General features: G+C 42.1%; 3 protein-coding genes across 3 annotated transcripts; 1 reads left to right on the top strand and 2 right to left on the bottom strand.

Moving 5' to 3' along the window:
• Nucleotides 1–2,375: 2,375 nt before the first annotated feature.
• Nucleotides 2,376–4,213, bottom strand: LOC131694024 (inactive peptidyl-prolyl cis-trans isomerase shutdown). Its single transcript, XM_058982364.1, has 3 exons — nt 4,156–4,213; nt 3,906–4,088; nt 2,376–3,761 (listed from the first exon to the last, which is right to left on the bottom strand). Exons 2-3 carry the CDS (start codon nt 3,947–3,949, stop codon nt 2,480–2,482), a joined length of 1,326 nt encoding a protein of 441 aa, XP_058838347.1. The 5' UTR covers nt 3,950–4,088; nt 4,156–4,213; the 3' UTR covers nt 2,376–2,479.
• Nucleotides 4,214–7,852: 3,639 nt separating this feature from the next.
• LOC131687099 (uncharacterized) lies at nt 7,853–11,557 on the bottom strand. Its single transcript, XM_058971138.1, has 2 exons — nt 8,561–11,557; nt 7,853–8,485 (listed from the first exon to the last, which is right to left on the bottom strand). Exons 1-2 carry the CDS (start codon nt 11,555–11,557, stop codon nt 7,853–7,855), a joined length of 3,630 nt encoding a protein of 1,209 aa, XP_058827121.1.
• Nucleotides 11,558–14,406: 2,849 nt separating this feature from the next.
• On the top strand, nt 14,407–16,852 carry LOC131689319 (uncharacterized). Its single transcript, XM_058974321.1, has 2 exons — nt 14,407–14,679; nt 14,737–16,852. Exons 1-2 carry the CDS (start codon nt 14,654–14,656, stop codon nt 16,850–16,852), a joined length of 2,142 nt encoding a protein of 713 aa, XP_058830304.1. The 5' UTR covers nt 14,407–14,653.
• The last annotated feature ends 3 nt before the right edge of the window (nt 16,853–16,855 follow it).

Here is a 16,855-nt window from a genome sequence, read left to right on the forward strand (position 1 = left end):
ATTAAATTCAATAAATTAAATTATTGGTCGGGAGACAATAAAATTATTTATTGAATTCAATAAAATTTATTTATTGTTTCAATAAAACAAAATTATCGTATCGTTTTTCAATAATTATTTTATTGAAATTAAAAGAAAATTATTGATACTAAAAATGTATTTATTGAAAGCAAAAATTTGTTGTTGTTGTAATAAAAAAATATTTTCAAACCAATAAGTTTGTTTGTTAAAGTGATAAACAATAAATGATTGGATTCAATAACACATTTTTTTGGTTTAAATATGCTAATTTTTTCTGCGTGTATCAATGACGTAAAGGCCTGGCAGATAAAGGGATTTGCCTGCGCTAGTAACGCGAAAAAGGTAAACAATTCCGAAGCAACCAGTGATGACGCCATTGACTAATCCATGTGAAGTTGTGTTAGTGCGAGATTGAGGTTAAATCGGGGTGATTTTTTGTCGAATGAGGTTAAATCAGATGGAGAATTGAAAACATCGTGTTATATGTATGTTGTCTATACACATTGCAACTGTGTTGGTGTCCTAGACGTCAAATAAGTCAATTGAGTTCCAAAATAGCAGCATGCGAACATTAATCAAAGGGCCCATATTATTGGCTCGAATCAAAACTCGTCGAAATGTCAATTGACGATAGGTTCATCCGGAGTGTTCATTTGTGTTTACATTTTGCTAGCGTTACCAATTTTATTTTGTGTCCAGCACCCAATGTGGCTACGCCACATCGCTTTAGCACGTGCTGTCCGACTTCGCTACCGCTCAGTCGGACTTAAACTATAGGGATAGCCCCTATGTTTGAGTAAGCCGGGCAAACGAGTGGGTCACAGGTTCGCTTGCTTCCGACGGCGGGTCGGTGGCCACTTCGTCCGGCGGATCCTCAGCGGCTTTGCGCCGCTTCGGTTGCTAGGCCTCGGTTATGCGGCTAAGCCGCATCGAAATGGTACCCCTTGAACATTCTAACTTGAATCGGTTGTGTCACAGGAGCCGGAATACGAATTAGAACCAGCCAGCATTCCGGCTGAGTTAAACTGGGAAGTTTAATAAAATTTAATCTGAAAATAAAATTTTTTTGGCAACGCTCCAGCATTCCGTTGATTTCACCGCCTGGGCGCCAGGTTGACGATATGAAATGAACTTTACTATGTTTACTTTCGACAGGCTGGATGTTGTTGGCTCGAATCAAAACTTGTCGAAAGTAAACAAAGTTCATTTCATATCGTCAACCTGGCGCCCAGGTGGTGAAATCAACGGAGTGCTGGAGCGTTGCCAGAAAAATTTTATTTCCAGATCAAATTGTACTAAACTTCCCAGTTTAACACAGCCGGAATGCTGGCTGGTTCTAATTCGTATTCCGGCTCCGGTGACACAACCGATTCAAGTTAGAATGTTTAAGGGGTACCATTTCGATGCGGCTTAGCCGCATAACCGAGGCCTAGAGGGCGAGGTGGCCACCGACCCGCCGTCGGAAGCAAGCGAACCTGTGATCCACTCGTTTGCCCGGCTTACTCAAACATAGGGGCTATCCCTAGTTTAAGTCCGACTGAGCGGTAGCGAAGTCGGACAGCACGCGCAAAAGCGATGTGGCGTAGCCACATTGGGTGCTGGACACAAAATAAAATTGGCAACGCTAGCAAGATGTAAACACAAATGAACACTCCGGATGAACCTATCGTCAATTGACATTTCGACGAGTTTTGATTCGAGCCAATAATATGGGCCCCTTTCGACAAGTTTTGATTCGAGCCAACAACATCCAGCCAACGAACATGGTGGTTTTGACCAAAGGCGTTGTTTACTTATGTAAAGGCTCGCACAGAATGAAGCCAAATCTACCAATCGAACTTCTCGGCTTCTCGCCGCCACTCTGTAAGCACGCCTAGGGCGAGGGGCTGGGACTGACATTAGGATGCAAGAAATTTAGTTTAGGACGTAAATAACAAGGATAGATTCTCTTTGGGGGCTTTCTCTTCTGTACATGACGGTCGGTTCCACATTTACTACTCAACTCTTTGCATAATAGTCAAGTAAACACCTCCCGGCTCATTACCACCGAAAGGCTCCTGAGCCAATGAAAATAAAGGTTTAGGATAAAAAATTAAACACCGTCGACTTTCGATCTGTACTAGAAAATTAGTGCAAAGTGTTATAGTGACGTCTCCATAGTCGAAGGAGAAAGTAAACAAAGATGTTACCTCCTATTCTAAATTTGCATCAAATTGCTCTTTTTAATTAAGCTCCTAATACTAGTACTAAAAAATACAGTAACAATACTAGGATGTTCTTAGAAATCGACTAAATTAATTGGCATTTGTATAAATTCGACATGAGAATTTGTGTAACCAAAATAAAATAATACATTTTAAATGTCAGCCAAATAATCTATTTATATGTATCTCTGGAATTGATCGCTCTTAGAGTCATGTTAAAAAATTTATTATTTGTTACTCTTCGTAACCTAAACTCATTCATTTATCGTCGTTTTTTTCTCAAGCCGGTAAAAATCTTTGCTGTTATCTTTATAAAGACTCAACATAAGTTGGAAATCATCTGCCAGATCTTGTACGGTATTCATCTCTTTATCGGTAAGCCCTTCCGGTAGTGTCAACTGTTTACTCTTCTCGTCTTCAACGAATGCTTTCAAAGTTTTTCTCATCGTATCTGTAAATCGAATTTGCTCATCAGAACATTTTTCATCTTTGCGTTCCTTTAACCCGAATGCTCGCGCGCAAATCGATCTCTCGTCCTGGCGATGCTTTTCCCAACGTTCATTCAATGTTTTGAGTTCTTTGCTAATGTCCTTGTTGGTAGGCTCGAGTCGTTGTGCCTTCAGCAGACTATTTTTGGCTCGTTCATAATCTCCGAGATTCATAAGAGCTCTACCTTCGTGGAACAGGGCCCGTGACATTTGATCTACATGCCCCAGACGACGAATTTCATTTATCATAGAACAGGCCCGTCGTGGATTGTCCTTTTTGTTGTAACATACCGCTAGGCTCGTGTATAGTTGTATCAAAGTGTCTGTTTGTTCCTTTTGCTCATCTTCATTTTTGACAGTACATCGTTCAAGAAAGCTAACGGCCTTGTGATAATCGTTTATTGCATTTGCCACAAGGTTCCTTTTAAAAAAGTCCTTGGCATGGTTTCGAGTCTCGACCACTTTTTGTTTAACAACACCATAGGACATCTGCTCTTCCGGGGTAAGCTTGTCCAGGGCTTCGGCGTCACCAGGATCAGTAAATCCTACCAGTTTAATAATGAATAGAGCATCTGCCTTCGGTTTTATACGCGGTTTGCATCCTAGTTCGCCGAAAAGAACTTGGTATCCGATGACAAACTGTGCCTCTTCGCTGGGTTTCATGGATTTTACCGCATCTTCGAGTCCACTTAACACTTCGGAAGCTCCAATTGTAAACTTTTTATATTCTCCACGCATCGACGTCGAATCAAAAGCGTAGGCTTCCCCTTCAAAATAGGCATTATAATCGATGGTAACCCGCGCGCGATCCGGAACCAATTCGTCTCCTACCCCCTGTTTGGTGGTTTGCTTGTATATACAGTCGGAAATCATGAACATTTGCGCCCGCAGCTCATCAAAACTCTTGTCCCATGGGTTCATAATCTTCCGGTGGGCATCCTCGTCCTCATCTGCACTTCCGTAGTCATCTTCCATAAAAAATTCTTCACCGTGATCATTATACTTTGTACTAATCTGAAACTGTGCTCCGTTTTCACCAAGCAGATCACTGAAAATGTAGAAAAAATGTAAATGCAAGCATCTGGGGGCCTATTCTCACAGTCTCGTCACCTAGTGACTAGAAGGAAATTTTTTGTAGTTACCAAGTGACGTGACTGTAATAATAGGCCCCCTGTTAAAAATAAATTACTACCTAATGTTTAGTGCTTCACTAAGTACAAAACCACTGGCGTCCATTTCAAGTTTAAGGAAAGCTTCGATATTTAATAATTTTTAGCTCCGAAATTTCACGTTAGGTGTGATAGTCGTTGGAATGCTGTATAACCAGTAAAGTACGCGTATGTTCGCAATAGGTACTCGAATTTCGCTTACTTTGCTAAAATTGTACGAACAATAAAAGCCATGAAAGCGCAAAATTTTGTTTATGCCGGAAACTGACAAACCTTACTTGTCCATGTGGCAAACTTAAACCTCGCCGAAAAAACAGAATCCATATATATATATATATATTAATTTTGGCGCACTGGGTACACACTGAACCAAACTGTTAATCAAGAAGATAAAATAGGTGAGAACCAGAGAAAATAGGGAGAGAGACGAATAGTGTGAAGCCAAAAATATTCTGGTTGCAGTTGAAAATCGAAATATTGAATCGCCTTTCGTTTTATTCCATTTCCAGAGTGGGCAACTAATACTACGTTTACACTACGAGTTAAAACGTGTTTTAACGCTATCTTGATGACATTTTTCTTGTTGCTAATTATTATAACATGTTTTAACTCTGTAGTGTGAACATGGTATAATGCGCATCTTGTGTACATGTTACAGAATCAACTTGCCCATCATCTACACAAATCACGCTTTAGTTGCGCACGCCGAAAATAGTAGAAAAAACGAACGGCGCAAGTTCACTATATCGATGTTCAACTGCAATCAGAATACCACAGAGAACAGACATATCTTGAGCTTTTATTCAAAACGACATATCTACAATGAGTGACTCTCTTTGATTACTTTCTCTTTCGATTATTACGGCGTCACTATAGCACTTTGCACTTATTTTACAGTACAGATCGAAAGACTGTGGTTTTGACTAGCATATTATGCAAAGAGTTGAGAGATAAATCTGAAAGCGACCGAATTATTAACAGAAGAGAAAGTAACCAAAGAGAGTCACTCATTGTAGATATGTCTTTTTTGAAAAAAACGCTCAAGATATAAGCTAGAGCAAACTTTCCCGAAAAACCTGTGTAAACAATTAAATGATAATACGTTGAAAATCACCATCGCATACAGGTTCGCATGCGGGAATCACCATTGTATCCAAGTTTGCACACAAGTCGCGTCCCGGTCAAAAAAATGCGGACGAACATGGTCAGGCGATTTAAACAGTTTGACGTTTAACTCAACTCGCCTGTGCTAATTGCCCCTAGGAACAAATACAATTTGCGAATGCGATTTAAAGGCCATTTCAACACTTAGACAAATTTTCTGGCGGCTGAAAAGGACTTGGTTGTTTTTGCGTTTTTCAAACATGGCTGTTCGGATTCCTTTCAGAGAAACTTTTTGTATCTGGCCTTTGTACAACAACAGCAGCAGCAGATCAAAACTGCAATAGTGTATTTAAGACTTTTCAAATTTTAAATTAATTCACAATCCAAAACTTACGATTAGTTCCTTCTCGATTCCTCCTGCAGATAGCTTTTATCCCTTTTCCTAATTCACGTCCAACTATTTTCCTTCCTCCAACTATCTCCTCTCACAACTTTCAAAATTTCCTTTTGCTGTCTAGAAAGCTGATCCGAAATCGAAAATTGTATTCTACATATTTTAATCAAATTTAATTAAATTACCTTCTTCAGCGTGCTTGCCCAATCCGAAAATCTAACGGTATTGATATGAATCTAACGGTATTTATATAATGACAATTGCAATTATTTTTAGGCTCGTTCGACGGCACGTTGACATTTCTAACGTCATTCTTTTATTTCGTTCGACGACAGTGGTGCCGGAGGTGTTATCCCGAACAGTTCCCCGGCCTGTAACTGTGATCCGGTGACTGCATCTGATACACAGTTACTTCTAGTTATCTCCAACACCGCTAACTTAACTGCCGCTCGCTTAAATACGCCATTGCGAGTGCGCACCCACGCCTGTCTCGTCCTTCCATCAGCTGAAACTATCGGTTGTTCTACTCTCCCACGGACCCAAGACTTTCTATTAGAACCTTCCACCACGTATACTAAATCACCTGCTTCCAATGGCTTCGCTTCGTCAAACCACTTCGTTCGCTGGTTCACCGAAGGAACATATTCCTTTATCCATCGTTTCCACATTGCGTCGGCGATCTGCTGCGATCTTTTGTAGGAATCTCGGAGAGCTTCTGCTGCGTCAGTAGGTGGTGGAGTTGCATGCGGTTCATTTGGAGAGACTCCGCGCAGAAAGTGATTAGGAGTAAGTGCTTCTGCTTCCGAAGTTTGCTCAGACATATATGTGAGTGGACGCGAGTTGACAATATCTTCTGCCTCGACAATGGACGTCTGCAAGATTTCGTCGGTCAACCGTCGTCCATCGTTAAGCGTTTCAAGGACTTCCTTGATGGAACGGACCAACCGCTCCCAAATCCCGCCCATGTGGTGTGCAGCTGGTGGATTAAAGGTCCACTTCGTTCTCGTAGTTGTGAACTCTTCTGTGCAGTCAAGCCCGATGTCACGAACAATTTCTTTGCTAGCGGCGCGTAAGTTTGTTTCGTTGTCGGAGAAGAATTCACATGGTGGTCCTCGACGACAGACAAATCGTCTTATTGCCATAAGGTACGCTTGGGAACTCAATCCGTACGCAACTTCCACATGTACAGCTTTGACCACCAAACAGGTAAATAACACAAGCCACCGTTTCTCTTTTCTGCGACCAACTGTCACCTCGAATGGACCGAGGTAGTCGACACCTACATGACTAAACGGCCGAAGATTGGGTGTGAGCCTTTGCACAGGCAACGGAGCCATCCGTGGAGTTCGGGGACGATTTTTGTGTAACTTACACCACACACAAGCTGACATCACCTTCCGGATTACTGCGTTTACCTTCGGTATGTAATAGCGTTGGATTAATTCGGTTTTTATCGTTTCCCGGTATCCGTGAGCAAACTTCTCATGATAGTGCTGAACTATAAGTATCGTAATTGGATGATTTTCTGGCATGATAATGGGGAATCTTAAATCGAATGGAAGAAATTGTGCTCGTTCTGATCGCCCTTCCATTCGAATCAGACAATCTTCATCGACTAAAGGTGTAAGTTTGTACAGAGGACTTGATTTTTCTATGGCTAGCCACTGGGCCATTGGACGATCACGGTTCCGAATTAATATCTTCAACTCGTCAATATACTACCTGCGCAGTTCTAAGCAGACACCGCTCTGCTTTCCGGAGCTCTTCCTGTTGAAACGGCACACGGATCGCTTGAATTTTGTATTTGGTTAACATTTTCGCCTGCCCATGCGTAGCTTTCAACGTTTCGATCGGCAGCCCTTTAGATTTTTGCCTGCAGTTGTTTACGAAGCGGTACACCGATGCCATGGTTCGTATGAGTACATTCCACTTAGAGAACCGATAAGCATCAATCAAGATCACCGGAACGACGACATCGTGTAGCAGCAAATTAATCCGAAGTTCTTCGGTAGTGTTCGCTGGGGGCAGGTTCTTTTTCGACCATTCTTCCTCTCTCCGATACAAAAGCGCTGGTCCTCAGACCCACGAACTATCCGAAAGCAACTCCGGATCTTTGCTCCATTTGGTTAACTGATCTGCCACGTTCATTTTTGTAGGTAGCCAGTGCCAATCAGTTATTTTCGTCAAACTCAAAATTTCTCCGATGCGAAAGCCCACAAACTGCTTATACCGGCGTTGGTCGGAACGGATCCACGACAAAACCGTCTGAGAATCCGTCCAAATAAATTGCTTTCTTACATGGAAGCTATGGTTATCTTTCACCGTTTGGACAATGCGTGCGCCCAAAACGGCTCCTTGGAGCTCCAACCGAGGGATTGAGAGTTGTTTCAATGGAGCTACTTTCGAACGGCTCATTACTAGAGCACACATAATTTCTCCTCGAACGATCGCGCGAAAATATGCTACACATCCCTACGCCGTCTCGCTGGCATCAGTGAAGATGTGAAGCTGTAAATCTTCTATTTCACCAGCTTTGGCACTTCCGAAATAGCTTCGCGGTATGTTAAACGCTTTGGCGTCTGAAAGCAGCTTTGACCAGCGCGTCCACTTTTGAAAGGACACATCGTCGATACGGTCGTCCCAATCGCAACCTGTCCGCCAGATATCTTGCACCAACATCCGTCCAAGCACGGTAAACGGGGAAAGGAGACCCAATGGATCTAAGAGTGCCATTACACAACTTAGCACCATTCGTTTCGATGGACGCTCCCCACTCCGAACAAGCTGCTGAAACCTTTCGTTGGGTGGTGTCGAGAAAGAAAAGCTATCCAGTTTTGGTTCCCATACAACGCCCAGAACACGCTCGTAATCGGAAGTTTTGTTCCGATCGAAATGCACCGTTGTGTCAGCACTCCTCTCGCCCATCTCTCTCAAAAACTCTTCTGAATTGGAAACCCAGTTTCTTATATGAAAACCACCTTGCGCGTGGATGAAATGTACATCTTTTGCATGCTTAATCGCTTCCTCAACCGTGTCCGTACTATCAAAATAGTCATCCATATAGTGGCGCTGAACTATCGCCTCTGTTGCTTCCGGAAATTCTTCCTAAAAGTTGTCAGCATTCATATTTTTTATAAATTGAGCTGAGCAGGGCGAGCAAGTTGCGCCGAACGTAAGTACGTCCATGACATATACCTTCGGTGTTTCATTCGGATCTGCCCGGAACAAAAAACGCTGCGCTGATCTATCCTCTGGTCTAACACGAATCTGGTGATACATCTCAGCAATGTCTCCTCCAAACGCGACTGGTCTCTCACGAAAGCGACTTATCACGCCAGGAAGCGCTACCAACATGTCCGGGCCCTTGAGGAGCTCTGTGTTGAGCGACACACCAGCGACAGATGCTGCAGCATCCCAAACTAAACGAACTTTATCCGGCTTTCGAGCATTTAATGCTACATTCAAAGGCAGATACCAAACGGCTGATTGTGGTGTACCTGCGAGCTCCTCAGCTGTAGCCTGATGAGCGTAGCCCTTACGTTGATAATCTATTATCTGCTGGAATACATTCTCTTCCAGTTTAGGAGTTTTCTCCAGCTTCTTTTCCAACGCCTTCTGCCTACGCACAGCCATTGGAAAACTGTCAGGAAACCGTCGTTCATTTTCTCGCCACAGAAGCCCGGTCTGGAAACGATCGCCAACCCGCACCGTAGTCGCTTGTAGCGTTGCTCGTGCTCGTTGGTCTTCCATTGATTCTGGTATTCCGAACGAGGTGATGCCCGTTTCATCCAACACGTAATGAGACCGCATAATATCGTGAAGCTCTTGGTTTGTCACTGTTTTCGTTACATGCAGATTGAGAAAGGTTTTCGCAGTTGATTTGCATGTTTCCGGACCGTACACTGTCCAACCCAACGTTGATCTCACGGCAATTGGCTCACCGGGCTTACCAACACGTGACTCCAACGGTGCGAATAAGTGCAAGTTGTCAAGTCCGATTAATATCGTCGGCTCCTGTGACGTGTGGTCGGCCACCGGTAGTCCGGCTAGATGTTGATATTTTGTTGCAAGTTCAACAAATCGCACACTCTGCTTTGGCAGTACCAACTCTGATACTGTGCGAACGTTTTCCAAATGGAACTTATCACGGCAACCATGTGCAGATAACGTCAGATTAATTTTGCGTGAAAAGTTCTCGTGTCTTTTGATATCATTGGTCCACGTCACGATCAGTGGTTCGGTCTCACCCTTAGCTCTCAAACGCTTAGCAATGGCTTCTTCGATTAATGTGCTAGATGAACCTTCATCCAAGAACGCCCATGTGTTGAAACTCAGCTCCCCCACGGAGAGCGTAACCGGAACCATGCGAAAAATTACTCCACGACACAAGCTTTTGTGTGCATTGCACGAAACTTCCATAACTTGGACTAATTCTTCTCTTCTATGTAACAGGTAATGATGATTACCACCGCAATCTTTCACCGTGCAACGCAGCTTGAAATTACAGCGACTGTTTCCATGGTTGTTCAAACACAGACCGCATAGCTTCAGTGTTTCTACTGCCTTCAATCGTTCACCAATTGTCATATTCTTAAAATCTTCACAGGAACGTATTTTATGATCTGATCGCTTACAGAACCTTGTTGGTTTACCGGCGGTAGCCCTCTGAGGGTCACAACTTCGATTAGTAGCGGAATCGTGAATGTGAACAAACTCTTTCTTCTTAGGTTTTTCTTTTGCGAACCGGCCCGAGTCATTTCGCGACCAGTCGGAAAAATCTGAGATTTCAGAAACATCGGACACTATGTCCGTCATAAAATCGGTAAATATTCTTAACGGTGTATCATGCTTACCGCGCTTAAATCGTACCCATTCCAACTTATAGCTCGGCGGTAATTTTTCCATCAATTCTTGCACCAACATGGGGTTATTCAAGTGGTCGTTCAGTTGAGCTGCCTCTAGGTGTTGTTTAACGGTAATCCCGAAACGAATAAACGTTTCCAAACGGTCGCTTCTGGGGGACACATCATTGCGCACTTTCATCAACAACGTTTTCAACAGCTTTTCGGGCTTTCCGAAAAGATTTCGCAGATCTCTAATAACGTCTGGTACCGAGTCTGGAAGTACTAGTCTGCCTCTGACGGCTTCAAGGGCGTCCCCCTGCAAACTGTCTTGCAAACGTTTAAGATTATCGATGTTCGAAAATCCACAAGCTTCGGTGGTGTATTCGAAGCTGCTGATGAACAGCGGCCACATTTCTGGTTCACCTCTGAACGTTGGAAGGTGTTTCGAAATTGCCTGCCGGGCAGCCAGTTGCTCTTTCGTCACTCTGACTATTCGCTGCCCCGGCCCGTTATGCCCTACATTTCTCGACGTGATCACGCTTGCTTCTGGGTCCGCAGCCTTGTCTTTCTCCAAATTTTGCCGAGTAGAACTGCATTCCTCATCTCCGCATTCCTCATCCGATCCCTCTTGATCATCGTGGGACTCAAGTGAAACATTATCGTCCTGTTCTTCGTGAATCGATTTCGTTCCTTTCGAGTACGCTCCCCGAAAATCTTCCGTAGGCTTGACCTCCTTCTGCTCCTGCTTTGAGAGCCAACTTTGAACCTTCTTTGTGCTAATTGTTGCCGAGTCCGTCATGTTTTTCACGCCGGGGGTAGATCCTTCCGCTATCTTTCCGAGTTTCTTCCGACTCGTTTTCACTTGCTGTCGAATTGCATCTCGCTTTTTAAAAAACTCCCGTTCTGCAGCCAGCTGTCGGTCTAGCAATTCCTGCTCCTGTTTCAATTGCAGATTCTGCATCTCTCGCTCCATCTTGAGTTCCCGTTCGCGCATATCTTTTTCCATCTGTAATTGCTTTTCCATCCAACATTTGTTCATCTCTATACGTTTCGCTCGAAGTGCTATCTGCATTGAGAATTCCTTCTCCCTCGCTGCTTGTTCCATTTCCAGCTGTTCCACATGCTGGCCAACAGTAGAACCTGCACTTCGAACCGAGTCCGTTTCGCTTTTCGAAGAGCCTTTCTTAGAATCTTTCTTGTTCTTCGGAACACGCAAGTGTGCTTCTCTGGATTTGGTACACGTTGGGCAAAACCAATCCACGTCTCTCACTTCGTCCGTGACTCCCGCACACTTAAAATGAGCCCATAATGTACAATCGTTGCAGCTTACCATGTGGTAATCCTCCTCTTCCGGACCTCCACATATCACGCATGTAGAACCTCTACTACCTTTTCCGTCAAAGCATTGGAAGCCATCTTTTGAGGTTAAATCCGATCCGATAATCTTTTGATTTTGTTCGGGTTCCTTTCAGAGAAACTTTTTGTATCTGACCTTTGTACAACAACAGCAGCAGCAGATCAAAACTGCAATAGTGTATTTAAGACTTTTCAAATTTTAAATTAATTCACAATCCAAAACTTACGATTAGTTCCTTCTCGATTCCTCCTACAGATAGCTTTTATCCCTTTTCCTAATTCACGTCCAACTATTTTCCTTCCTCCAACTATCTCCTCTCACAACTTTCAAAATTTCCTTTTGCTGTCTAGAAAGCTGATCCGAAATCGAAAATTGTATTCTACATATTTTAATCAAATTTAACTAAATTACCTTCTTCAGCGTGCTTGCCCAATCCGAAAATCTAACGGTATTGATATGAATCTAACGGTATTTATATAATGACAATTGCAATTATTTTTAGGCTCGTTCGACGGCACGTTGACATTTCTAACGTCATTCTTTTATTTCGTTCGACGACAGTGGTGCCAGAGGTGTTATCCCGAACAATGGCGGTTCATGTTTGGCGTGTTCTCGCTTGTATTTTGTTTGTCTAGTGCACTTCATTTAGCCAACGAATGTGGGAAATTGTGGAATCGTGTGTAAATATAGTGGAACAAGATGTCTGACCTAAACTCTTAATAAAATTCAGATTATGGTAAGGTTTGGTGTGCAATGCCAATTTCACCATTGCTTCATCTTATAGTTTGGTGCCCTAATAAAAAAATATTATACACAAACTATAACCCATATAGTCCAACGATACCACATATTGTTTGGATGATACCCTGAACAGGTCGTTAGGCTCTTAAATCATATGTTTATTAGGGTAGTGATTACCTAATATACTGATAAGTATATGTGAGTAGATAATGAATCCGAAAATTAGTATTATTTGTAATTTTCATATTAGACAATTAAGGGCGATTAAATGGCACGTTCCGTGGGCGATATGGTAACGATTTAAGGACGGGTTGGGCGGCAAAAAAAGACGGCGGGAAATCGCCCAAATGTTGCATTTGAAATAGTTCCCTAATTGCCAGCGATTTGCTGGCAAATTGAAGGTCAATCAGCGCATCCGAGTTGGCAAATTGCCCTTTTTGACTGGGAATAATAAAGAGTGTTGCCGTTTTCACTACCCGAACAGAACGAAACATCGGAATTTTTAGTAGAAACATTGCATTTACAACAGTTACTGTTGTTTACAATATTTTTTATAATAACATCAATGTTTTGGTTTTCGGTACTTTCTTAGATTTTACACAAAACTGACGCTCTTTATTTTCTCTTGCAGTTAACTGGCTGTTATTTTTATGCGCATTTTTTCACCATGACGTTCCGTTTGTCCGCTTCGTGGAATATTTTCCGGTTTTAAAACTTTGGTAAGTAGGGTGATGAGCCCATTATCGCTATGTTTCTATTATCACACTACCCATTTGAAGCCGTTGGTTAGAGCAGTGTCTGCCATCTTTGTTTAACGCATTGAGTCATATGGTAGCGCAACAATAGGGGTACTCAATTCGTGTTTTCGTTGCGCTCAAACACGAGAATTTCACTGTTTCCAGCGAATGTATGTTATTATCTTGGTACTTAACAACGAAGCAAAGCTATTGATGCCAATTTGTACGCATTCCATTGTTTGTAGGCCGAGTAAATAATGAATCAGCGAGGCTCCCTCCTTAGTATGGTTAAAATACTTCACCCTAGATATTATAATATATGATAAATATGCGAAATCTAATTTAACATTTTTATTTGCAGGCGACATGTACGATTGACACCAGTTGATTACGGTCTATAAGTTCAATTCCTTTCGGGATCGGGGGCATCGTGCACTGATCCATGTAGTTTTTGGCTTGCATTGTCGACAGGAGATAAGAAGCAGCCAGACATATACTTAGAATCAGTAGCATATGTGCGTGTGTTCTGGATGTCTCGTGTGTGAATAAATACCCAAAGAGCACATGACATACCAAAATGCAAACAAAACAGCTCTTGGCGGCAGACCAGCTTGTTCCGCGGAACATGACAACTAAGTAAGTAGAAATATGTGTGCTAACTTTTTACTGTACGAATTTTTCAGCTGACAAGATTATGCTCTTGCTCCGGCCAATGGTGAATGTGTCGATCTTGAGCATAGATTAAAATAGCTGCGTGTTCCCGTATGCGATTCGCTTGTAGGAAACGATTTAAACGTTGAGAAAAGATACTATGTGAGCATCTACAGACTTTAATTTAACTATGTTATAAAAATATTTAAATGAAAAAAATGTTTATGGATCACAATTTTGCTGGAAATTCAATTTAACAGTAAATCCGCTGTAAAAAACAAGTAAAATTGTTGTGAAAACAACGTAAATGAACGTTTTGACTTCCAAAATCTACAACAGAATAACATCCTAAATCGTTGTAAGTGGTCTCACAATGTATGGTAAAAAGCCAATTTTTTCATCGTTACATCGCTTAACGACCCCCTTTTTTCGATGTAAAAATCGTGTTTACAATGGAATTGATTGTAGAAACAACAAATTTGATTGCATGTTCATTGTACATTTTCCAACATATCTAATCTTTTTACATCGTATTTCATTATAATGTAACAAGGAAAATCACTGTAATTCCGTTATACATTTTTTATTCGGGTATTTTTCACTCTTCGCCTCTCTCCCTATTCTCTCTGCCCTGGTTGAACTTTCTAACGATTTCGCCACCTGGACACTAGTTTGACACTTCAGAATGAGGCTCTGTTTACCTTCGACGAGGTTTGAGACGAGCCAACATACATATCCAGCCGGTTTGAATAACAACGTTAAAAACGTAAAGATCACCGGCACAGTCACACACGGTAACCTGTTGGTTTTAACATCACTCAGGTCAGAGATAGTTATAGAGTTTGAACAGTTCCTCTGGCATGAAAATCCAAACCTCAACAAACAAATTAGCATGGTGTGCCGGAAAATTCTAAACGAAAAACATCCACTTTAACCCAAAAGAATGGATGCATATACTAAATTGGATTGGTAAAATTATCAAAATTACTATATTTCAGTTCAACTTTCAATTCTCCAAATTAATAGGTCAAAAAACCACCGGCGCAGCGAACCGCGTCTACTCGAGTATTTTGCTATTGATTTCTCCAGTTACGAGGAGGACATTTTCAATCTGCACATCAACGAAATCGACCCGGTTCACCAACTTGCCGACGTATTCAAAGACGATCGGGTAGCGTTTGAATACCCGATTGATCCCCGCAGCGGAACAGAAGTACGCCAGTTGGTGATTGATACAAGTAAGGCAATTCGTCTCTACGATCAGTTCCCCAGTGGATCCCGATTAAATCGAGCCGATCATCAGCACTGTCTGACTGTGTTGAATCGGCTGAACATGCGGCTCGGTTTCGACACCGCAGACGATCAGGAAGCACTGGCCAGATACAGGAGTTTGATTGGAAAGCTGGAGAAAGAGCGACAGCTTTTTGATAGTTTCGTAAGGAATTATTTCAACAACAATCTGGTTAGTCGGAAAAGGACAGTTGACCAAGAACTGGATGACATGGTGGTGATGATATGGAAGAGAAAAGTGCAAACTATGATGCAAACATTTGTTAACGGTATATTTCACCTGTCCACAGCTGTTATGTGGCTTAAGTATGGAAAAAATGAACGAAACGTTTCTTTTGAACCCGTGTCGGAAGATGTACTTGAATTCGGACAGGTGATGCATATGTATACGGAAAACATGTTGAGCTGTAGCACTCTGAAAAGGAGCACTCGCGTATTAGACAAGTTCTTGCAGGATCAGAGTAATTCTGTTGCCGTCAGTGACTTCAGTTATGTGGACACAATTCTGAAGCAGGATGACGATGTGAGGTTTGTCATCAATTCCGGAACTTTAACCTATTTATTGGATAATGCCAGCAATATGCAAAGTCGGTGGATGATTCCATTTCGAATTGTAACTATCGGCGATCGAAATGTTATTTTTATAGACAAAAAGTTGCAACCGACGAAGATGATGACTCACGAACGGAACATTAAAGCTCATAAATATTTAGTACGAAGTTTCATGACCATTCTCAAGAAAGATATGTGTCAAAGTACAGATAAGAATACCGCTAATCAGAAAGCAATGCCGGGGACAAGCTCTGAGTATAAGGTTTATTGTTTTGATAAGTATCTTAAGCTGATAAAAAGCAGAATGGAAGCAAAGGATAAACTTGAACGACATACATGTCTTCGGTTATGGAAACTCCAAGACAATGACGAGCAATACAGATTTCTGATACGATCCCGGATGGATTGTTATGAGTCTTTGCGAAAGATGAAATTTTTTATCAACGTGTCAATCAAGCTGGAGTATCAAGCAGAGTTTGGTGCTGAACAAATGACAAGAAGTGAGTTGATTCGGGAATGGACACGTCAGTTTATGAGACCGAACTCGAAAACTCTTCGACTACGAATTAACGCTGTGACGCATACGATTCTTTCTCATCACTACTTGGAATTAAGAGATATTGAAGATGAACTTAAACGAACCCATGACATAGAACCAGCCAATCTTATAACCAACCTTTGGCAAACTTTAAAACTTTTATTAAGCTTTCCTCCTGGGGAACATCTTATGCAGCATGACATTAAAAACCCCCAAACTGTGTTGATTCTTTCGAAAGATGCAAACGCAACTGCTGCAACTACTTCTGTAAACCTGAACGAAATTTACTCATCTGTGGAATATGAGAAATGTGCATTGGAAGAATACGACTGGATACCCATTGACAAGACTGTCATCACGAAGCTTCACCGCGAGCACACTTTGCTTCCTTGCACATTCCCTCACTGGAACACGGTACAACACATTATTTCGCGGGAAAATTTTAAACCGAAACCAAAACCAGTGCCGCTAGTGCAGTGCAAATTGAAAACTAAATCCAGAGGTAACAGGGTGCGACGTAAACAGAAAGAGCGAGAAAAGAAGCAGCAACAGAGAAAACAACAGTCTTTTGTAGCGAAAATGCAACAGTCGCTGGATCTGTTTGCCCCGTATGCAGGTCCTTCTTGGGCTGCTGGGGCTGGAGGATCATTATCGAACAAATCAATGGAGAAACCTGCTCTTGCCATTAGTTTTGTGAAATCCGATTCAATAGATTACAAAGCGTACGTTGACCAAGCAAACGTACAAAAGCAAGATCAATAAAAT

The sequence above is a fragment of the Topomyia yanbarensis genome, chromosome 3, assembly GCF_030247195.1.
Source record: "Topomyia yanbarensis strain Yona2022 chromosome 3, ASM3024719v1, whole genome shotgun sequence".
Taxonomy (NCBI): Eukaryota; Metazoa; Arthropoda; class Insecta; order Diptera; family Culicidae; genus Topomyia; species Topomyia yanbarensis.